The sequence below is a fragment of the Panthera onca genome, chromosome A3 (genome assembly GCF_046562875.1).
Source record: "Panthera onca isolate mPanOnc1 chromosome A3, mPanOnc1 haplotype 2, whole genome shotgun sequence".
NCBI classification, from domain to species: Eukaryota; Metazoa; Chordata; class Mammalia; order Carnivora; family Felidae; genus Panthera; species Panthera onca.
In genome coordinates, this window is record NC_138341.1 from 74,658,704 (window position 1) to 74,682,690 (window position 23,987).

At 44.9% G+C, this 23,987-nt stretch overlaps 1 protein-coding gene across 4 annotated transcripts in view; it reads right to left on the reverse strand.

The window, feature by feature from the left end:
- The window catches only part of PRKCE (protein kinase C epsilon), a 497,042-nt gene that overhangs the window by 133,468 nt on the left and 339,587 nt on the right, over positions 1 to 23,987 (reverse strand). For all 4 annotated transcript variants that reach the window (XM_060606918.3, XM_060606953.3, XM_060606963.3 and 1 more), the window contains exons 8-10: positions 23,573 to 23,669; positions 20,540 to 20,739; positions 17,712 to 17,885 (exon numbers count right to left, since the gene is read on the reverse strand). In XM_060606918.3, coding sequence (XP_060462901.1) covers positions 17,712 to 17,885; positions 20,540 to 20,739; positions 23,573 to 23,669 — 471 coding nt within the window. The remainder of the gene's footprint in view (positions 1 to 17,711; positions 17,886 to 20,539; positions 20,740 to 23,572; positions 23,670 to 23,987) is intronic.

Genomic DNA, 23,987 nt, shown 5'->3' on the forward strand with positions numbered 1-23,987 from the left:
AGGAACACCAGTGGGAGAGAACAGACAGTGCTTACAAATCTCCAGGTTTAAGGGGAACCTGGGTGGCTCAGTCAGTTAAGTGGCTGACTTCAGCTCGGGTCATGATCTCATGGTTTGTGAGTTCAGGCCCCGTGTTGGGCTCAGTGCTGACAGCTCAGAGCCTGGACCCTGCTTCAGATTCTGTGTCTCCCTCTCTCTCTACCCCTCCCTTGCTCATGCACGGTCTCTGCCAAAAAATGAATAAACATTAAAAAAAAGTTGTTTTTTTTTTTTTTAAAGAAATATTCAGGTTTGTTGCATGGCTGGAAGAGCCCATGGGTCATTTTGGCAATTGCATCTTCTGACCACCTAATCCCCTCCCCCGCAAGCCCCACTGCCCAGCACCACTGTCCTTCAGGGGCCCTGGGATACAGGAAGAGCTGAAGTCTGATGAGGCAACCAGGAAGGCCCTCTGGAGAATCCTAGCGTGGGTGTAAAGGATGTGGACATTCCCCATCTACAGGAGGTTGATGGCTGGGGTACTGGTGAGAAAATGAACTAGTTTTTTTTTTGGTACATCAGCTGTGTTTCTCAGTATATCCTTACCCTCTCCAAGTACATGGGGGATGCCTAGAATACTGTCTATGTTCATACACAGAAGACAGAAGTGAACATAGTCCACCTGCAGGACAGGAGGGCCACAAGGAGCTGTCAGCGTGGTCACCCCATGGGACCTCCCAAAGGTTTTGCAAGTGAGGACTTTTCACCAGTCCCTGATGGAAAGTAGCTTAACTTCCTGACTGGTGTTCACTATCTTCTAGCCATGTTTTGTGGGTGGACTTTCCTCCCGACATCACAGCGAGGGCATTCAGAAGAACGCGCAATGTGGGAAATATTTACCCAAATGTGCAGCCTGGGAAGGGGGTCATTATTCATGAAGCCTTCTGTTACAAAGGTCCCAGCAAATGCCCCTAAATATAATTTCCTCCACTTACATTTAAAAAAAAGAGAGAGAGAGAGAGAGTGAGTGAGCTGGAGGAGTCTGATATTTTCTAGCAGTTTCCTTTTTCCTGACGCTCTCTGTACAGGATGATGTAGTTGTTTACTTTAAGGCTCAGGAGTCAGCCAGCATTGTATGAAAAGCTTTCCCACAAAAAAAAAAAAACAAAAAAACAAAAAAAACAAAAAAGAAAACCAACAACAAAAAACACACATATAACGAGACAAACTCCTTTCCATGATGTTCGAGCAATTAGCAACACATGAACAGGCTTGCTCATGCCCTCGCTCCAGGATCTGTCCTTCCTCCTGTCATAGAAGCCACTCACCCCAGGATTGGCTGGGGTAGGGGGGACAGGGAGGACACTCATTTCCCCAGGGAATGGGTTGGAGAGGGGAGTGAGTAGGAGGGTGAAGGAGTGGGGGGTAATAACAAATGATGTCCTCAATGGTCCCATCTCCAAGCCACTTTTGTGGCTTCCTCTGCTGTTCAACCCTGCGTGAAGTGAAATTACAAACCTCAGTATGCTTATCTGTAAAATGGGGAAATAAGAAAGCTTTCGGAGGCACGGTTAGAATAAATCACACCTATAAAGGTGTTAGCATGTTACCTGGTCCACACAGTGGAATGGTGGGCACACAAATGAAGGAGTGGGGACGATCTGGGTTCAAATCCCAGTTCTACCACTTATTGGCTGTGTGATATTAGGGGAAGATCTTTCTGTAGCTCAGGAGACCTACCTCATAGGTCCCTTGCAAGCATTACCAGTCAATATATGCAAAGAGTTTTAAAAACAACAGGTACATGGTAAGTGTTGTCTCCTGTTATTTTTGGCTTATAGAAGACATTGTATAAATGTTTGCTGCTGCTGAGGACAGCGAGGACAGCTATTTGAAAACCAGTGGCAGGACAGGGGAGGGTGACACAGGAAGGGTCATGTTCTCCATAGAGGATGTGTCAGACTCCAGAAAGAACACGTACATGTACAGCTTAGAAGCAGAGTTAACTCACAACGTAATTTTATAGAATGGAAAGATGTCTGTGGTTTTCATGATATAAAGTGCCAAATGAAATCTTTGACTACATCTTCTTAGCTGTAAAATGTGGTTCAAAAAATGCTGAGAAATGCCAAAGTTGTGGAAACCAGGAGAGATTTCTCCCCTTGTCAGAGCCACGTGCCAAAAGAGTAGGGCTCGGCTAGGTTACTCCTTGAGAATTCTCCACCCGTGAGGCCACAGGCTGGGCTAACGGCAGGCCAGCATTCCACCTGGGATAGCCCTGAGGTCCCAGCCTCATCTTGGCCTTGGTCTTGGGAAGGAGACAGGGACTGTGCTTTATCCTTCCAGCTAACCAGACCACGTGACCAGCTGCCACACTTCCTGTCCTTGAGACAGACATCCCTGCCAAAGACAACAGGAAAATCAAGACTTTGGTGGCAAAATACTGACATGCAGACATTGTCCTCAAGCTCAGTTCTTACTACAGTGAGTTTTTTTTGAGGGGAGGGGCTGGATATAACTTAAAATGCTAACATGTCTGGTAGTTTAGATACTTTCACGATCTTGTTCTATCCCCCCCTTTAATTATAAAATACACCTACAGAAGGATATACAAAATGCATTTATTTTAAAGAATAACCAAATAAAACAAACCCCTTTTAGCCATGACACATCTTGACAAACAGAAAATGGTTGCTTGCCTGGCTCAGAAGCCCCTTTAAACCTCTCTGGCAGCATCCCTCCCCCCTACTTCCCATCCAGGGGTAAGGGTAACCACCATCTTGTTTTTCTTTATAGTTTTATCACCCCTGTGCTTGTCTCCAAATAATACGTTGCTTGGTTTTTTTCTGTTTGGGCCCTTTCTATAAATGCAGCATGCTACACGTGTCTTTCCAGAACTTGCGTCTTTTGTCTCTGTGCCCTCTTTAAATCACCAGCTCTTACAGCTCGGGTCTCCATTCTGAGTGGGAGAGGGGCTCCCTCTTTGTCTTTTTAAAAATTTTTTAAATGTTTGTTTAGTTTTGAGAGAGCATGAGTGGGGGAGGGGCAGAGAGACAGGGAGACACAGAATCCAAAATAGGCTCCAGGCTCTGAGCCGTCAGCACAGAGCCCGATGTGAGGCTTGAACTCATGACCTTCGAGATCATGACCTGAGCTGAAGTCTGATGCTCAATCAACTGAGCCACCCAGATGCCCCTCCCTCTTTGTCTTTTAAAAGCACCTTTATGGGGCGCCTGGGTGGCGCAGTCGGTTAAGCGTCCGACTTCAGCCAGGTCACGATCTCGCGGTCCGTGAGTTCGGGCCCCGCGTCAGGCTCTGGACTGATGGCTCGGAGCCTGGAGCCTGTTTCCGATTCTGTGTCTCCCTCTCTCTCTGCCCCTCCCCCGTTCATGCTCTGTCTCTCTCTGTCCCAAAAATAAATAAAAAACGTTGAAAAAAAAAAATTTAAAAGCACCTTTATAAAACATCCCTCAAACATCCTCCATAAAATATCATGACACAGCCACTGAATGGATTCATTCCATCCCCTTGCTTGCTAACCGGCTGCCACATTTACTCAAGCTGTGGCCACTTCCTCACCTTTATAATTCAAATGCACTTTCCTTAAATCAAAATGACGTATTTTGGGTAGATTTAAAGATAAAAGAAATGCATTCAAACCTTCCAGATGATAATCTCTTCCAAAAGGGGAGTTCCCCGCCCCCAGTACCACATTCTTAATATTTTTGCACATTTTGTGTTTCTTTTCAGTTTTGTCCAACTGCTCACACTCTTCCTATTCTTGCCCTTCCTTACCGATGAAGTCTAAACATCCCTTTTTATGGAATTAGGATTTTAAGTCTCACATCTGTACCGTAACCTTTGACCAATTTCTATAGGTGTTCACAAAGCCCTCTGACTGTATTTTTCTCCTCCCACAAAAGTGCCTATTTGGATCAAATGGGCTTTTTACTCTCATAATTCTGCAAACTGTTAGCACCATTTTCTATAGAGCAGGAAGGAGCATCAGACTGTCTGCGTTTTATCCTAAACTTAGTGTCTTCAGGATTCAGGACTTACCGTGGAGCTCAAAGAGCTGAACGGAATCCATCATCCCTGGGATACAGATGCATAGGAATCACATAGTTTTTGCACTAGAAGCATCTATCATTTTTCAGATTAGGGGAGGACCCAGTTTGTTCCTGCCTGTGCCATACACAACATATTGCCTTCCTGTGCTCACCCGATGACAGCGCATCAGGCTCTCCCCAGTTCCCAGGATGGGGGGCTGATTTCCCTGCCATTAACCTGCTTTAACACCGGGAGATCAACACTGAGGGGCGGGGGAGGGGGGTAACAGCTGGATGGGAGGACCTGAATTACAAAAACATCCAGACTAGTCTCACACGAAGTTTATTCCTTGTCACAGAATGACAGGACCACACAGAGCCAGTCCCATGGACTCAGCCGGGCTCTCAGCACTGTGCTCCTGACAGAGATGGACCCAGGCTCTTCCTCCCATGACAAAGCCCCTCATAGGTGACAGTAGTGCCCCTCCCTTGTGCAGGAGTGTGCCTTCCGCCCCAGCCCACTCATGCCTCTTTCTCTGACTTCCTAAGAAAATTTCTGCATCACTCACTTTTGTACAGATTTCATTTTCTGGTTCACCTGTGCTGGTCTTACCTTCCTGGACAGACTAGAAGTTCTTTGGACAAGGACTGTGTCTTTTCCTATCCCTGGCATACCTGCCACTAAGCTGAAGACATACCAGGTATTGAAGAAATCCTGGGTGTCTACCATATATCAAAGCAGGACACTTCCTCTCTGGCTGATGGCGCGTATTCTGTGTGTCTTCCCTTCCTTGGGACCACTCTTCCACTGCCACAGGTTTTAATGCTGTAGGTTAAATACCTCTACATGTCAGCCGTTCCATCTGGCAAATCCAAGTGGACCTCGTCAACCCAAGGTGTTTTCTAGTGAATTCTCTGCTAAACGTTTTACAAAAGGAGCTGGCTTTTGTAAGGTGAGCAATCACACCTAAGTATGTATGTATGTATGTGTGTGTGTGTGTATATATATATATATATATATATTTTTTTTTTTTTAAGGGTCAGATTTTATTTTCAAGTTTTCTTGTCGCTTCTACTTCTTTGAAGTTCACTTCTAATTTACGTACAATAAGAAATGCTTCCCATATTTCTAATAAATTCCCCCATAGGAAAAAAAAGTCTGAGTGAATTAGACTATGGGATTATTGCCACATTAACAGCAGTGCATGTCATTTGGTTGTGTTTGAGTGTTTCTAGTGTTAACACTGGTGCATCTAGGAAGCCTTCATAAGTCAGGACTTGATAAAGGAGGTTATCAATCTATGACTTGAAAGCCAAAACAAAACAAAATGGGTGTCAGCTGGATAAATAATGAAGAAATGCTAAGAACAAAGCCATCATTTTCCCCAACCACTCCTTCCTCAGACTCTTACCATACTGCATTCTCCATGCTCTTTCTGGAGGACCAGGGAAGGCCTCAAACCTCATCACCACTCCTGTAATTATCAGTTAGCCAGGCCCAAATTGAGCCTTAGAGCTGAGCAGCTCAGCTCTAAGAGCCAGGGCCAGGTAATGAGCTTAGTTCCCTAGCAACCTGTACATAAGTATTCCTGATAAAATGGATTACATACTGCTGACGAATCCCAAGTAAATATCATATTGACCCAACAAAGGAGTTAATTTGTACCTTCTGCCATGCCATGGGGGGCTGAGAGAATTCTTTATTCTCTGTTTATATTATCCCTGGAACATCATGGTAAAATAAAATGCCCCAATGGGGTCAAGAGTAGATGTTTTGACTTCTTATCGCCCCTGCAAAATAAAGGTCTCATAACAGGAATAAGAGGGTCTGTTTTTCCTTCCATTGCTTTCCCAATACAATTCAGATTGCCTAAAATACTACTCCCCAAGGAGTTATGCCAGAATGCCCTGAGCAACAGACATAAGTAGTCACCCCATCGTAAATCAACCAACCGCCATTTTATTTACACCTGGTCTCTTAGGAGTTTGGTTTGTGTTCATCAGTCTCAGGGGCCTAATCTGCACTGGATATTCAGACAAAATGAAGTTTCTAGAAGCCAATGGAGTGTGAATCCAGGCTCTGCCACTTCCAGCTGTGTGACCTCTCTTTGGAATAATAGGCCTACCTCAGAGGCTTGACTTGAAAATTAAATGAGTTAATATATATAAAATGTTTGAAATTGAACATGGAGTATAATGAGTCCTATAGAAATTGTTGCTATAGTATTGTCATTATTGAGCCAAGGACGACCCTGAAATGGAAGGTGAGGACTAGCCCACCTAGATGACCCCTGTCCCCCTTTCTCAGACCACCACAAGGGCAGTTTTGCCCAACATATTCTTTACTGGAACCAGTAAACTCTTCCTCTCACATTGGGGACCTGGCCCCAATATGTGACCCCCTCCATCCACTACCTCAGTCATAGGAAGGAGACAAAGTGTCTAGCAAGAATTCACTAGAATCTTGTGGATGAAACAAAGCATTTAGAGGGGATATGCAGAAACCACTGTCATGGCGACCTTGTGTTGGCCCTAGTTCAAGTTATGGTTTGGGGAGTCAGAAGGATGAATTACTTAACTCCTAGGGACATATAATCACAGGCGTGTTCCTCACACCTTAACTAGTTACACTTCTAAGTGTAATTGATTTCATCATTAAGAAAAGATTTTATAATTTAGAAAAAGGATGTAACAGAGCATTCATTTTCTAGTTGAGCAGACACTTCTTCAAAAAGGATGGCCCCTCCTGATGTACTTATGAGAGGAACAGACGAATTCAGAGAATGGGCCACAGCTATAGTCAAGGACAATCTGGGCTCAGGTTAGGGGACAGGTAATATATATTTTCTCTTTGTTTAGCTAGTATGCCTGGGGGCCAAATCTACCAACAATGGGGGCTCAGGTCTGTTTCATGAACAACTGGCCCACTGGTCAGAAGAGGCCATCATTATAGGCAAACAAAGCAGGACAAAGCTCTCTATCCAGTTTGGGGCCTATCTTTGTAAAGGATATTGAAATTGTTAACTAGGTAAGACAGAAGCTAACATTTATTGTGCCTTCTGTGTGCTAGAAACTGTGCTATGCTTTAATGAGAGCACAATACCTCCTAGGAGCTCTTCCGATGTGGCACCATTAGTCATTGAAAGTATGTCTGAATTTGGAACCCTGATGAAGAAGGAAAGCCCTGTGAACGTAAAGGCTTTGATCAAGTAGAAGCCTTTACTGAATTGAGCTCTGAAAAGGGAACACTAAATAGAAGCACTGTTCATTGATTTCATCCTTGTTTTTCTCTCACATTAGCAGCAAGCAAGTCTGGAAGGGTCCTGTGTATGGTTCCCAGTGAGTTGCATTTTCAAAGATCTTTAAAATCCTATAGATCATGCTGTCTAATTCTTTCTGTGTGTCCTCCCCCAGCTTTTATGATGAGTGAGGAAATCAATGCCCAGAGAAATATCTAAGAACCATCAGTGTCAGAACCAGAACAAGAACCAGAATTCCTTGATTCACAGTGCCTTCTTTCCTATATCCCATTTTCCCTACAAATCAACAAGGCACAAACACACACAAGTAGCTGAATGGGACATACCCACTGTCAGGCAAGGTCTCAAAGTCAAAGCATTAATGGCCAGCAGGGCCATCTGAAGTACCTGAGACCATTGTCACAAAAAGTTCAGGTTATGCGAGGAAAGCCTGTTGCCTAAGTTGAGCAATCTCAATAGACTGACTTCTCCAAATTGCCCCGTGTGTAAAACATCAGTCTACTATCAAAATTCAACATGAATCTAAAAATGGACACAGACACACACACACACACACACACACAGAGTAAATCCCGAAACCCAGCAGATGGTGTTGGGGGGAGGTGGGAGGTCTGATGTCAACCAATGAGGAAACTGGCTTTGTTTGGTGAATGGGTTCGATGACTTGGCCCTCTGGTTTTAGATTTCAAGTTGAAACTTTGTATTTAAATCTGATCCTGTGTACCCATGAACTGTGAGCAAAGGACACCTTAGAAGTGTGTAGGTCACCGAACCCAACTGACAGCTATCTAAATTCACATTTCTAATCTGTCTGGGATTACACCACCAATATTTTCTAGACTATCCAAAGGAACACTCTACTTTCTTCACCAGCCTTTCTAGATGCAGAGGGAAGGTCAAATGGCCTGTGGCAATTCTTCCTTCAGAAGCTCTCTCTTACTGCCTCTGGACACATGTGGGTTATTGAAACAGCCTCTTTCCCAGTATGTCTGCTTTTCCTTTCTCCCTTTCGTCCATGGCACACGGAGGCATCATGCTGCACTAAGTCCTCACTTCCCATGTGACCCTCAAGGAACCTTTTATCTCCAGAGTAAGTCCAGACTCCTTGCCGGGCATTGTAAGATCTCCCCAGCTTGGTCAGAACCTCCTCAGGAAGGTGTCTTTCTCATGCCCTCCCACTGTGGGCCTCCTGTTTCAGCACAGCCATTGCTCTCCTTTCACTGGCGGGTCTGTTCCTGCCAAGCCTTTCTTCCCTGTGGCTCCCTGTGCTCTGAGCCCCAGATCTGTGTGAGCCTGGCCAAGCTGTTGAGCACCCCAACCTCAGTTTCCTCATCTGCCCAAAGAGACGGCAGAAGCATCACACCCCATGAAAGTTTGTGTGAGATTACATCAGTGCTATGCAAGACTCACCACATAATAGGTGCTCATTAAGTAGAAGCCTCTCTGTGCCCCTCATCACATACTATATTCTCAGTTACTGATTGATGTATATTTTATCTACTCCCCTTGAACAGAAGAGTTACAGTCCCTGCAATCTTCCAATGGCACCTGATAGGGTGCTGGCACAGAGCAGATCTTCATGACCAACTTTCTCGTCATCAGAGTGGCATATCCTAGCCACGTTCCATCTACTTCCCTCTCTCTCTCTCTGGTAGAAAACCTTCCTCAGTGAGCCAAAGTGGTTTATACACTTGCTTCTAGGTACTGTTTTCTGCAAATGCTTGTATTAACCATCCAACCCATTCAGAGATGGCACTCACAGAGAATACGAGAAATCTAGGTTTTAAATCTGCTTCCCCAAATTCCATCTCTACCTAAATCTCAGGAATGTGCCTGTTTTAGTAATGGAAGGACCTTTGTAATGACAGTCTTCAGGAACCGCTGCTCCATATAAACATCAGCTTACATATGGGTAGGTAAAAATCATCAAGATTTATTCCAGACTCTCAGAAGTTACAGTGGTTTTAAACTGTTGTTTTGTTTTGAAGTGAAATCCCCTCTTCAAATGATAGATTACTTGGAATCCTAATGTGTGAAGAGGTTAGAAGTGCTCCTTTGGGAAAAGGAGGCGAGTGCGGGTTCCCTTGCCACAGCATATCCAGGGTCTGTGTGTCCTCATGCGTGTGCACACACATGCAGGCACACACCGCACCTCCACAAAACCTCATGCAAAAATTTCAGCTTAGAAGAATATGCAGATAGTTTAGGAAGATGGGTAAGTATATTCCTTAGAGGTGGAAAGAGCGTTTAAATCTTGCTCTGCCATATGTCAATGTCAAATAGATTATTTACAATTTGCACTCGAGTTTATGTTCTAGAGAGAGAGAAATGGCAATAGAAAGAGGCAGTTCTGTTGCAGAGAGGCAAAAGCCATTTCTGGGCAGCACCTTCTGGTTCACTTCCTGCTGATGCAAGCTCCACAGGAAGCCAAGCATGGATTGATGGCCTGCAGCCCCCAAATACAGCATTTCTCTACAAGAGGCCCTCACATATTGTAGAGACCTTGGAAATCATTTGATGGAAGAATAGTGACAATGGGGATGGTTATACGCTGTCACCTGGTGAAACAGTTTATTACATAGAATATCAACTTTAGAAATAAACAGATAACTACTTTTAAATTGAAAATACATCAAATACTAGTCATTAGAATCACTCTTATTTTCTTGAGCTTTTCTGAATTTTCCAAATTTTCTACAATGAACAAAAATGCTGTGATAAAATTTAAATATTTTTTAATTTATTTTTTTAAAGTTTTTATTTGAGAGCACGAGAGAGAGCATGTGCGCATGCATGAGTGGGGGAGGGGGAGGGGGAGGGGGAGAGGGAGAATGAATCCCAAGCAGGCTCTGTACTGTCAGCACAGAGCCTGACATGGGGCTCTTTTAACTCATTTAACATGAGATCATGACCTGAGCTGAAACCAAGAGCCAGAGGTTCAACCAACTGAGCCACCCAAGTGCTCCAAAATTAAATATTATTTTTTAAAAGCCAAGGACAACAGTTTCGGAAAGAAAACAAAGCAACGAGTTCTGGGCAGTAGGTGCATGCCAGCACTTCTCACACTGTGGTGCAACAAACATGTTCCAGTGAAGCTTTGAGTTCCATAAGGCCAGGAAACATAACTATCTGGTTCACCACTAACTCCCTCAGCAGGTAGCATGGTACCATGACACCCATGGTGTGGTACATAGTGGTTGCTCAGTAAGTGATGGCTGAGTGGTCAGGTGTGAGGACCTCATCCTATTCCTGCCCATTTCGGATATATGGACAGTCCCTGATTTCCAATGGCTCAATTTATGATGTTTGTGATTTACGATGTAGTGAAAGCAATATGCTTTCAGTGGAAACTGTACTTCAAATTTTGACCTTTACACAGGCCAGTGATTGCGGTACTCCCTTTTGAGGCTGGGCAATGGCATGAGCCCCAGTTCCTGGTCAGTGACATGATCACCAGGGTCAACAGCCCACATGCTTACAACCAATCTGTATCCATACAACCATTCTGTTTTTCACTTCAGGACAGTATTCAACCAATCACATGAGATATGCAACAGTTTGTTGTAAAATAGGCTTGGTGTTAGATGATTTTGCCCAACTGTAGGCTGATGTAAGTATTCTGAGCATATTTTCAACTTATGATGGGTGTGTCAAGACATTACCCCCTAATGTAGAGAAAGAGCTCTAATTCCTGTGCCTAGGTCCCTTTCTCTTCCCTTCTCTTGCACTCCCAGAAAACAGACACATTTCCAGAAACGGTCTGATAGATCCTACTATATCTGCCAGCATTTTTTTAAATTTCAATCTCACTGGGTCCAAGTCAGATAGAACTATCATCCTTAGACCCTTTTTCCTATGTGTGATAGCAAATGGAGACAGGGGAAAGGAGTTTGGAGGTGAGGCTATCTGAAGTAGAGAATTTAAACAGTAGGAAGGAGCTCCACAGAATAATGTGTGAACAAGGGCCATCAGGAAATCTCCATTCCAATCTGGATTCTATTACAGACAAGTTGTAAGGCCTTGCTGGGCCTCAGTTTCCCGTCTGAAAGAGAGAGTAACCATACTCGCCTCCCAAAGACACATTTAGGGCATGTTCAATGGCTGATATAAGCGAAAGCATTTTTAAAAGCAACTTTAAAAAGCATCTTTAAAAGCAAATGCAAGGTTTCCTTAGAGGCAAAGAGGCAGGAGCATCGTAGATTAAGAGCCAACATGCATACCTCTCTGCCCCCAGGGCACATGAACATTAATTAACTCTATAACCTTTGTTTCATCAGGTAGAATGTATCCTGGTATGTTTCAAGACCTGAGTCAGATCCTTCTCCTCTGTGAAGCCTTGCCTGATTATGAAAACTCTTATCTCCTCTGACTGGCTTGGGCATGCCTGGCCTGTCCGCACATAGACACATCCTACCAAACACACACACACACACACACACACACACACACACACACACACACACACACTTTCTCTCTCTCTCCCTCTCTCTCCCCACCCACACTTCCCCTCTCCCTCTCCCTCTCTCTCTCTCTCTCTCTCTCTCTCTCCCCTCTCAATCCCCACCAGCCCTCCATGGCCTCAGACCACCCCTCCTCAAGAGAATTGAATCTGTCCCCCATACTAGTTTGATTTGCAAGCATCTTGATTACCAGGTGGCTTTCTGACCCACACGCCAACTCATGGTGTTGAACATGTCAGTCTACTCTTGTGAGGCACCAGTTCCAATCAAAACTCCTCCAGCCCCTTCCACGTCTGGCTGCCTCATACAAGCACACTCTAGTAGGAGGCATACTTTGTTCAACTGTTTCTTGGCTCTTAGACTTAATCTGACACAGTCATCTGTTTTTCAAAATATCTCCCAACGGCCTAATTTTTAACTTTGCTTTTTGCTTTTGTGTTTGCCATCCTACAGAAACAATGATCAAAACAAACATCAGGGTTCCTTGCAACTGTCATTTTTTTCCCTACGCTGTCAACACCCCTGCTCTGTAGTTCTCACCCTATGCTCACACGGATTACTAAAACTCATTTGAAAAATGTCTCCAGTTGCTTTTTAAGGATTTTTCCATTCTGCATTTCCCCCAGGGCAGCGAGGGAACCTGGCCAAGGGAGATTCTCTAGGAGTTCACCCTCTGTTTCCTTCACAGCAGCTGAGAGAGGCACAGCCCTCCAGGAGCTAGCTTCCCAGGCCTGGCGGGAAATGCCAAAGGGAGGGGGATGGGTGCGATGAGGTAGAGATTAATATTTTTAAAGAGGAAAAATCGTGGATGAAATTACTCGAGACAAGTTTTATGGGATCCAGTCGGAAGCAATGATTTCACAACGGGGTTCATACATAGAATCTAAAAATGCCTGAGAATTTTATTTCCTGTAACTACAAAAACAAAAACAAAAGCAAAAACAAACCCATCACTCAGTGGCTCTCTCATCCCTAAGCTTTCTGTGCATGAGTGAGAGGCCTGAAGAGGCAGTTCCTGAAGTCACTCCTTGCCCTAAGCCCTGACTTTGACCAAACCTGTAACTTGTGGAGCTGCACTGGGTGCCTCGCCCAGTGAGGTTGGCTCATAGTACAGTAGGTCTGGAACAACATGGCAGTTGGGGTGCGCAGCCCCTGCACAAAAATCTGCATAGAACTTGACTCCCCCCAAAACTTTACCCATAGTCTACTATTGCACAGAAGCCTTGCTGAGAACACAGTCGATGAGCACATATTTTGTATGTAATATGTATTACACACTGTATTCTTACAATGAAGTAAGCTAGAGAAAAGAAAATGTTATTAAGAAAACCTTGAGGAAGAGAAGACACGTTTGTAGTCCTGTACTGTCTCGAAAATAAGCCGCACATAAGTGCGCCAGTTCGAGAGCATGTTGTCCAAAGGCCAACTGTACTTCCGCCCCCTCTCTACCAATCATCTGATCTCGCAGGTGCAGGAATTTTCTGAACATCCTCCACTCTTCCTCTCCTTCACTGCTGTTGTTCAGCCATTTTCATTTGCTTGCGGAAGTAGGGCACAGAAAGAGGCGAGAGTTCCAGCGTTGGGAAAACAGTGTTGAAGAGGAGATTGGTCGATAAGTTCTAGGTTTCCTCAGTCATCTCTCTGCCCTTATCCTCTTTCAAATGCCACCCATGCTTTGAGGTCCCGGTTTTGTTTCACCTCCTCTAGGAAGCCTTTCCAACTACCCTTTGCAGGGCTTCAAATGTCTCATCTCCGTGGCCCCATTAGAAGAGCTGTCCATCACTCCGCACATCTGTCTCCCCAGTAGACAGTCATCTCCCTGAGTTCGGAGTTGGTATGTTTGGAGCTTTGTAGCCCCAGAATCTAGCAGTGTCTAGCCTATAATAGATGCTCAAAAAATACCTGTATATTCATTGAAATCATTATGGACACTACTTTTTTAACCAAGAAACAGTTATTGTGTGTGAAAATAGTAAATACCATTGATAGCCGTTTAACATCATCCATATAAAAGTCATCTGGCAGTTTTAAATATGGAAATTTTAGTTTCTCATCTGCATCAATAGATGATACTGTAATTCTGGATGACTATGTCAATCTTGATGAGCATAATGCCTTTATGAAATAAGAATTACATCGAGGGTTCTTTAGTTGTGAGAGAGAGGATCTGATAGAAATGAGGGTTCTCTATCTCAGCTGGAGTTGGAAGTCCCTGATCCACCTTTCATACTATATATTTGATAGTTAATTAAATACAGTTTTGTAGCTTTCCCTAGTTCAGGCTACTCCACCAGCCCCAAGAGCACACAGCATAGCAAGAACTGAAGTCAAATATACTGGTTTGAATTTGACTGAAATTGAAGTTACTGGCTTAATTTACTGGCCTGTCTGCCTTTTCTTACTAGCACTGGAACAATGGAGCTGTTTCCTTTGCTTTTCTTCCTTCCAGATCTCCAGGAGAAGGATCAGAGTATATGAACCAATGGCAGGTAGGCACGGCACAGAAAAGGCCAAATTGGCCTTGAATCGTACCTTCAGTGGGCTGTGAGGACCATATCGAATTCACGACTTGGCATCATGATTGGTGCCAGTAGGTTTATATACTCATCACCATTGGTCACCACACCAGACATGGCACCCACACCTCACACACATTTAAGTCCCATCGGGCAATCTGTAGAGTGTGTGGCCTGAAGCTATGTGCGAACTATCAAGAAGTTCTAAAGGTGTGTTTCTATGGGGGCCTTTTCCCCTACACACTGAAAAACAAAGGCTCACCTAAAAGTAATTAAACCCGACTTAACATTATTGCTGCTTTGTGTGTCATAATTAAGTAAGAATGAAAGAAATCTTAATAGGATTGCAATCAGATCTCACATTCCTTTATCATGTATTAGAGTCTTAGTTGAAACCAGGTTCAGGGTCCTTTCTTTTCAGGAAAAGTGAAATAAAAGCAAGACTGAGCTATGGCTACTGAGCCCGGCTCCTGTTCCCACCCAGACCCTGGCCCAATCCTCCCCCTCAAAGCCTGGCTTGAGCTGCCTCCCCACTCCAAACCCCAAGAGCACCTCTTCTCTGAGTCCTCCTGGTTTGAACACCCACCCAATACTCTTTGTTGCCATTTGTTTACAGAAAGAGTATAAACTCCCCATTGCTTATGGAGTAAACCCCTCCACATTTTGCTGATAAACCTAGAGCCAGCGCCTACCTCATAGTCAGGTGAGTGAATAATAGCTACTCTTTAAAACCATGACTACTGGGGGCACCTGGGTGGCTCAGTCGGTTAAGCGGCTGGCTTCGGCTCAGGTCATGATCTCATGGTTCCTGGGTTCGAGCCCCGCATTGGGCTCTGTGCTGACAGCTCAGAGCCTAGGCCTGCTCTGGATTCTGTGTCTCCTTCTCTCTCTGCTCCTCCCCCACTCATGGTCTGTCTCTGTCTCTCAAAAATAAATAAATGTTAAAAAAAAACATGACTACTGGTTGTCATGGGAAAAGTCACCTTTTCTAGAAGTTGGGAGTTCATAAAATGATTCTTCGTAAGATTGCTTTCATTAATAAGCTAAGGTCCTTCAGTGAAGTTAAAATATGATTCACTTTCAAAAACTGAGATGAACATATGTCTGGTGTGTAAAGTGGGGTGTGCTATTTCTCTATGGAATAATGGTGGCAGGGAAGAGGTGGGGCAAAGTTGCTCCTGTAACTATGGCTACCTGACATCGGCCTGAGAAAAAGAGTTAGTAAATATCTGAACTACTAAAGTCTCTTCTCTCCCCAACCCCATGCTTCAGCCATCCAGACAGAACCCAATCTCCATGTGTCAGTTTGGGTATTGTTCTCCCATAAAGGAAATTCATGGTGTTTATTAAATACTGCTTTGTGTTCCAAAAGCTGCCATACAGTGAGGAACCTTAGCCTTGATATTCTACAATGCACAGAGGAGAACACTGCTGACATGAAAGACATCCATTCCCATATCTCACTTATTCAACAAGAGGTGTAGGAAAGCTGACCCTTCACTGTGCTTCCCAAGAATGTTGAACCTCTTGGCAATATGTCCAAAGAAAAAACACCAGTGTGGATCTCTACCCATGAAACCACCTCAGACAGGGAAAGAGATGGCTACCTGCTAGGGGTAGGGGAAGGGGGGGAAAGCTCCCCCCACACAGGGGGGCACGGTACTGGGTCAGGCAAGAGAGAATATCAGTGTGATATCAGAGCAAGGTTCCACTGGACTAGGAGTCCCAGAGACCAGATGCTAAGTCCACTGTGGCCAAAACAGAGTGTCTATAGGCAAAAGACTTCTACTTCATTGACATCTGATTTTCTCACTGGTGCAAAAAGTAGAGAAGAGATAATTTTTATAAAATCTTCCAACCCTCCAATTCTGATAGTGAATACCCACCAAATGTGAGGCCCTGTGATAGGTGCCATGGAAGATAAAGACTTACAGGACACATTTTTTCATTAATCTAGAATTATACTCGAGTGGAGAAAAGAAAAAGTTAACCATATGACTGATCCTCTCTTATCATGTTGGGCTCCGCATATGTACACATACATGCATAGACCCACAAATATTAGGAATTACATAACACATTTCAAAAACAAGGATAGCTAATGACTCCTGCACCTGTTCAGAAAAGGGATTTCCAGATTTTCAGAAGGTGTTTCTTATCTCCCTGAGAGATCAGAGGGATAGGAAAAATCCACTAGATCACTGTTTCTCAGTGTGGAATAGGTGATTGTATAAGTGGAGCTTGAGATCAAATAATTGGGAAATAGTAGATTAAACACAGGCAATCTTTCTTCCCCCAATTTCATTTCTCCTCAGGGACTTAAACAAGCAAGTACATGTTGAAGCAGTCTAGAAGAAGTCAAAATTTCAATTTCCCAAACTATGGGCCAAAGGATCCTTTATTCTTAGAATTTCTCAAGTGATGAGGGTTCAGAGAAATACCCTTTGAAAAACAGTGTACCAAAGAGACTGTAAATTCCCTCAGGTGAGAGACTGGAGATACCGTTGTATCTCCAGTACCTGGCACATGGGAAGAAGTCAATAAAATATCATAAAATAAAAATTTGCCAAATGACCAATAATAGTTGAATTCAAAGTGGAAGAACATCATGGCAGTGACATAGAGGTGAGAGTATGCCAAGGGGCAAGAGATCATCTCTCCATGATGGTGCCCTGTACTGTCTGGGCTCCAGATGGGCACGGGGGGAGTTTCAGGTGAGGTTGCCTTTGCCTTCTCAAGAAGCTAAGGACGACAAACCCATAAGCCACCATAAAAGACCTTCACTCCCCGCAACAAAAGGGGTAATAAAACAGGAGCTTCATAAAGAATGTTGGCATTTCTCTTCTTAACTAACAAACAGTAAGTTAAAAAATCAGTTACGATAGTCATTGGTCAGACTCCATAATGCAGCTACAAATTATTTTCATTTCTTTACTGCCACCTTCTGGTTCCCAGGCTCCCACACAGCCAGCTGAAAATGAGCATTGTAAGCACTTGTCCACATCCTCTGCCTCATATGACATTATACAAGTCAGAAGTGGTCAGGGCAGGCTTTACTCCTTTTCATTTGATCTGAAGGCAACAGAGAACTTAATCTGCCTAATGATAGAAAGTTAGGAGAAGAGCAAGGACTAATCACGCCCGTTGTTTTTTCCAGGGAGCAAACACTGGGTTTAGCCATTTGGCTTTGTCCAGCTGCATTTGCAAAGTTCTATTGCCTTTTCATCCCTTCACGAGCACAACCCTGAATGGAAAATTCCGCACCCTTAAAAAAAAGGATGCCGTTCAGATATACCTTGATCTTTTCAAGGGTAAAATCCATGCCACTTCACAAGGCCTGTTAGAAAATAATGGAGAGGGTCTATAATTGATGTTTTTAATCAGACATCAAGATACCATCACATCATACAGCACTACCTCAAGATGGTGGCTTCTTCCTAGACATACCTTGGTCTGAAAGCAGCAATAGAGTTGGGTTAGGTACGGGTGTTTCCGCGCCAGAGCCAAAATCCTCTTCTCTGTCATCGTGCAGTCCACATCATCATCCTGGAGGATGACATCCTTCTTTAAAACTTTCACAGCATATACTTCATCTTTGCCTTTCAGCTCAGCCAACATGACCTGCAATGAACCAAAACCACTCATAGCAATCTATCCATGCATGGAATCCAAAGAAGAAACACAAGTCAATCTCTAGCATAGAAAAAAAAAAGAAGCAATACATATCTGTTAAATAATTGTTCATATGTTCATATAGATTTGTCCTGCTTATGATCATAGTATTGCTCATATGATTTTATTTAAACGAACATGATTCCATAAGGTTTCATCATCTACATCGTCACCAACATTATCAGGGATGCTTATATTTAACTCAAGTAAACATATTACTGGAGCGCCTAGGTGACTCAGTCTGTTAAGCATCTGATTCTTGATTTCAATAAATAAATATATATTTATTGGATTGGGTGTTTTTGTACATGTACTTTTTTTTTTCAACCATATCCTTAAGCTAGAAAGTCTTAGAAGTTGACTACAGGGTAAAATATTTTGCACATTTCTTGAATTTCAAAAAGGATGTACAACAGAATTTGCCATGAGGAGTGGAGAGGTGCCTTAGTTTTATGGCAATGTACCCACATTGGGTGTTTTCACTTAAAAAGCATTTTTGCTCATGTAACAGGTGTGATATATAACCTCCAGGCTGTTTTAACTTGCAGTGAAACTTGTTTTTAATTTTTCAATTTTGTTTAAATCCCCATTAGTTAACATATAGTGTAATAATGGTTTCAGGAGTAGAATTTTGTGATTTATCACTTACTCATGCCAGTAAATGCCCTCCTTAATGCCCATCACCCATTTAGCCCAACCCCCACTTACCTCCCCTCCAGCAACCCTCAGTTTGTTCTCTGTATTTAAGAGAAACTTGAAAAAATTTTTCCTCTAATTGTGTGAACTGTCAATTTATATTTGTCAAGGTAACTTTGTCTAGTTATCTACTACTTTATATTATTTTCTTATGAGTTTGTAGGAGTTTTGTATATAAAGATGCTAACACTTTGCTTTCTGCAAAGGTTTGTCTAAGCCTGTTTTAGGATTTTCTGTTCTATCTTCTATCAGACAGGATCACTTGTCCTCATGTAGCTACATCAGTCATGTTTACCTTTGTGGTTTCTTCTAACACTGGGAATGTGATTCCTTTTCCAGAGGGCAAATTACCAGTTTATTAAAGCTCTCCTATCATTTGATATTTTTGCACTCATTTCTGCACAGCATGACAAGTCTTTCTCCTTTTAAACAGCTCCTAAGCACAGTATTCCAAGGTGAGCTGCCAGTTCTGAAGAGTGGGAACTCAGAAGCCTCAAGAGGGAATTCAGGGGGCTACCTAAGGACCTTTTGTCACCCACACGTAATGCACTCTTTAAAACTAGCTCCAACGTTGGCTGCAATTTTCCCTAAGAAACAACCTAAATACTCCAGAGTCTTCCAAGTTCCCATCCTGCCTACACAGTATGGAGACCTGGAAACTCTGAGCCTGCTTGTTTACCTTGAATCTTGTTCAAAATTAAAGTGGCTCACATCCCGGAGTTAGGCCTGGACCAAGGGACTGGGGCCTGCTTCTTACTTACCCGGTCTCTGAGGAATGTGATTGCTTCAGCATTTGCCATTTAAGCCCCCTCTTGTTACCTTCCTGCTACAGTAATCTCAGGAGGAGATGGGGCAGGTGAGGGGCCAGGGGGGCAGGCCCATACCCTGGAGGCTTCCTGAGCCGTTCCCTTCAAGAGCAGTAGAGTGGGTCAGCAGCTCCGCAAGCTGGCTGACCCACCAGCTGGGGCTTTCAAGAGACCAGGACACGGGAGGGCACGTGACCCTGGGGAGCTGCGGGGGCGGGGGTGGTGCCTGGGCCCCAGAACAGGGCCTGGGGAGACACCTCCCGTGGACTCCTGCCTTTGAGAAGAGCGAGGGAATCATCGGGGGTCTTGGCTGAAATGTTAGCCGACATCCCAGGCTTTCCGCCCTTACACCTTCTTTCTAAAACGAACAGTATTTACGCACCCCACTTTGCCAGCCATCAGAATCGTGCCTGATCGCCACGAAAGTTTCACGGGACACGCTTGGCACCCCTACCCTGCATGGTTCTGCTCACCTCAGTGTGGGGCAGGACAGGGAGCCTGGCACTGAGGGCAAAGCAAGACCCAAGACATGAGATGATTATCCTCATTCTCTCGCCAATGTGGAGGATAAACCCAACATGTAGTAAGTGCCAGAAAAGTCGGTTCAATAGCGTTTACCTTTCAAAATAACCCACACTCAGATTTGCTTTGAGCCCCAAGCTCACTGAGTGCAGCGATTCTAGAGTTCATTTTTTAAAGTCTTTGCAATGAATGAAAGCCAAAATTCCGCATGGAGCTCTGAGGAAGGGAAGTAGTAGCTAGTATTACTGCTAACAGGAAGCCAAGCTCATGTAAAGCAATTTAAGCTTTTCAAGGTGCTCTTCTACCCGTGATCTCACTGGATGCCTGTGTCACCATCTGACAAATGAGAAAAACTGAATCCCAAAGAAGTTAAGTGACTACATTGAAGTCTCATAGCTACTTAGCAGCAGAACCTGGACTCCCACCTGCTCAGCCGCAGGCCGTTTCCACTGAACAAGGAAGGAAGACGCAACAAGACTGGGCTGAAATGTTCATAGCTTAATCTGATTTAGAGCAGATAGATGAGGCAACGCCACAGGGCAGAGAAAGTCAGCGGTTGTACCCACGCATGCCACAGACCTTGCCAAAGCTGCCTTTGCCCAGCACCTTGATGAAGGTGAACTCATCCAGACCCAAGCGCTTGGCCTGGCCCTGCCGCACTTCGCCGTTCTCGCCGGGGCTCGCCAGGTGGCCATCGCTGCAGGCCGCCGCCCTGTGCTCCTCCCCTCGGTTGTCAAATGACAAGGCCTTCCGAATGTTGTTTTCAAGTTCTTTTATTTCTAGGGCCAAGGGTGACAAGATACCACATTAGTGCATACCTCATGATACCTTCCCATCAGGACCCAGCACTCAGAACGTCCCCTGCCGCCAAGTGTGAGGCCTCCACCCTCCATCTGGTTCTTCACAGCAGCCAATCCAGTGCGGCATCTCTTCCCACATTCATTTGCTCTACACACCTTCATTGGCACCGAATGTACATGTAATGTACACGCTTTCATTGGCACCGAATGTACCTGTAACATACACGCTTTCATTGGCACCGAACATACACGTAACGTACATGCTTTCATTGGCACCTAAGGTACATGTAACGTACATGCTTTCATTGGCATCTAGGTACGCAAACAAGAGGACACGGTCCCCACCAGCCAACACCTTCAGATTACACAAAAACCTGGCCCTCTCTCTGAAAGCCCCCTTGGCTAGCAGCCTGTTGTTATCTTAGGTGTAGTGCAGGAATCCGAGCTTTGTCTGGAATCCTGCAGAGTCTCAAAGGCAACAGGTACCTGTCAAGTCCCTTTGAAACTTAGAACAATGACTGAGAACAGTCATCACAGTTATCACTGGTGATATGACTATATCAAAAGCGAGGACCAGGAAGCCTTTAACTTGTAAAGCACTTTACTCGGCCTTGTTGTTGCGTTTATTCTAATACCCATCTCCCAACAGGATATTAAACCAAATGAGCAATGGGCTTATCATTAAGTGAAGAACTGTTTCCCGAGACTGGCATGCTACAAATTTATCGGAGCCAGGGCAGGGATTCCTCAGTTCCATTTCACGGCCATGGGACAGTCCTGTGCCCCGGCAGAGCATGTGACCTAAACTACCTGGCAGTGATAACACTGGATGACCCCCTGACCTTTGCTGTTTGGGGAAGCTTTATTGTTAGCTATTCATTCACCAGGACACACACACACTCCTCATTGTAGAAGTGGGCACCGAAAGCATACTCCGGTTTTAAGAGATGCTCATGAATAACTGGGATGGTCGAAGAACACAGACCATTAACCCTGAGGAATCCAGGTTAGGCATGATAAGCATGTGCTGCCTGACATAAAGAGATCTTCAGCTTCTTTGCAGGACTGAGGCCCATAAAGCCTGCTCAAAGAATCTGGATCTTTCTTAGACCTGGAGTCTGGTTCCTCTAAGATGTGCTAGGGTGGAGGGGAGGGCAGGGTGAGGGTGGTTCCTGAGTCTAAAGCTCTCCCCTTTGCCAATTCACCCATTTCCTCTCTTTTATGCCTCTACTGAGTATAACTTCTAGTCTCAGCAAATGGCTCAAAGTCTCCGTTTTCAAGGCAAACTATTAAATGGATTTTGGAAAACAGGACTTGGGTGTTTAGGGGCTTTAGAGCTTAAAGAAAATGTCACTGTGGGTGTTCCTTCCTGGAAGGAAGAGAAACTATGTGGCATCCCTGTTGTGTAGCAATGCTGTGTCTTGCTAAGTAAGGGTCTTTGCATCCATTTGTGCCCACACCACTGCACATTATGTAATGCTCGTGCCTGCTCGTGCCTGCACTGACCAGAGACAAACACAGGCACTGCGTCCTGCCGGACAGGAGACAGGCCTAGAAACTCCAGCCAGCTCACTCTTACTGGGGGTCTCTAACATAGAACCCCGGCTCCTTGAAGCTCCCAAAGGAGGTCTCAGCACTAACATGGGGCACATGAAAACACCTGCATGGGTTCTAGGATAATACCTACTAGTTTGGAGGCCCCCTGAGTGCCACTGGAAGTACATACAAATGGACCAAATTCTTTTTTGGAATTAAGCAGACACAGGAATAAAGACACAGGAAGCTAATCAGAGCAGCAAGAGGAGGGATGCAGGCCGAGTACTTTGAGGCCTCAGGATCGGCATATTGCCCTGCAGCTGTTTCGTCTACTGCTGGATAAACTGAAGTGGGTCACACCCCCAGGGAGAGTATGACAGCACAGATTCTGAGGTGGGGTGGCAGCCGGGGGCGGGGGGAGGGGGGTGTCCCAAAACCAGGAGGGGTATGGCGTTGCTCTTACTGCTGACTTAGTTCCAGGCCTTTGGACAGAACTTTTTGACTCTCTGATCTTCCGCTTCCCACCCTGTAGCATGGGGCCAGGGATGGGGCACACCAACACAGAGTTAGTGTGCGGATAAGATTAAGATAAGGAACACAACTGGGGCTATTGAAAATCAAGGCACTATTGTCACGCAGTGATGATTATTCCTGCTCTGCAGGAGCAGACATCCCTTTCCCAGGGACGCCTGGGTCTGATCACCAGAGGGCAAGGTTTTAAATGTGTTAGTCTCCCCTCAGCATTCTTGGATGCCTGCAGAACTCAGAAACTTCTACTACATGAGGCATATTCTTACGGGGAAGAAGGAAACATCCTAAGCTGAACTTTAGGAAGGGGTCAGGCCTAGAGCTGCCTTCCTCCCTTCTCTCGTCTGTTCTCTGCTTGGCGCTCCTGTCCCTGCTCAGCCACAGGCCCCCACTCATGCCCTGCTTTCAGGTTTTTGGGTGTGATGACCAGAGTCAGGAAAGAATTTGCTCTCATCTGAGTGGCACAGACACATGGAAGGTCTGGGAGCAGGCCCAGGGTGCTTTCCTACACTTGGAACCCGGGAAAGAGGCAGGAGTAAAGAAAGAACCACAACATCCCCTGCTTTTTCTCTCTTACCCTGGCATGGACAAGGTTTAACATGAGCAGAGCCATTTAGTGCCTCTCCCTGAAGAAATACTTGTAGAGAGAAAAGAGTAGCTAATGAGTCAGCAGGGAGAGGGTGTCTGAAGCCCTCAGTCCTTCAGATGATATTACTCAGAGGTCACAAAGCAAATCTGAGGGTCTCACCCTGGTCACAAGGGGAGGTGGGTGCTGACTTGGATCGATCTTCCTCAGACGGTGAGCTTCCGGAAGCAGGTTGCGGAGACTCGGCGCCAGCGATGAGCTAGAGAGAGGGAGAGGGCGGAGACATGAGAAGGGAGGGTGGGGAGCAACCCCCAAGTCAGAACCGCCCAGATGCTGGACCCCAGCGAGGGCTGTAGGAGCCCCGGGGGCACAGCAGCACTTGCTGAACTGACCTTCTGAAAGCCCAGACTCAGGTTCCTCCTGACAGTTAAAGGGAAGACGAGACTGCACGTGGTGATGCACGCGAGTGCTGAATCACTAGGTTGCACACCAGAATCCAACATTACACTATGGGGCAGCCAACAGGAATTAAAAACTTAGGAAGAGACTGTGGTTTGTTCAGTTTTCATCCTATGCA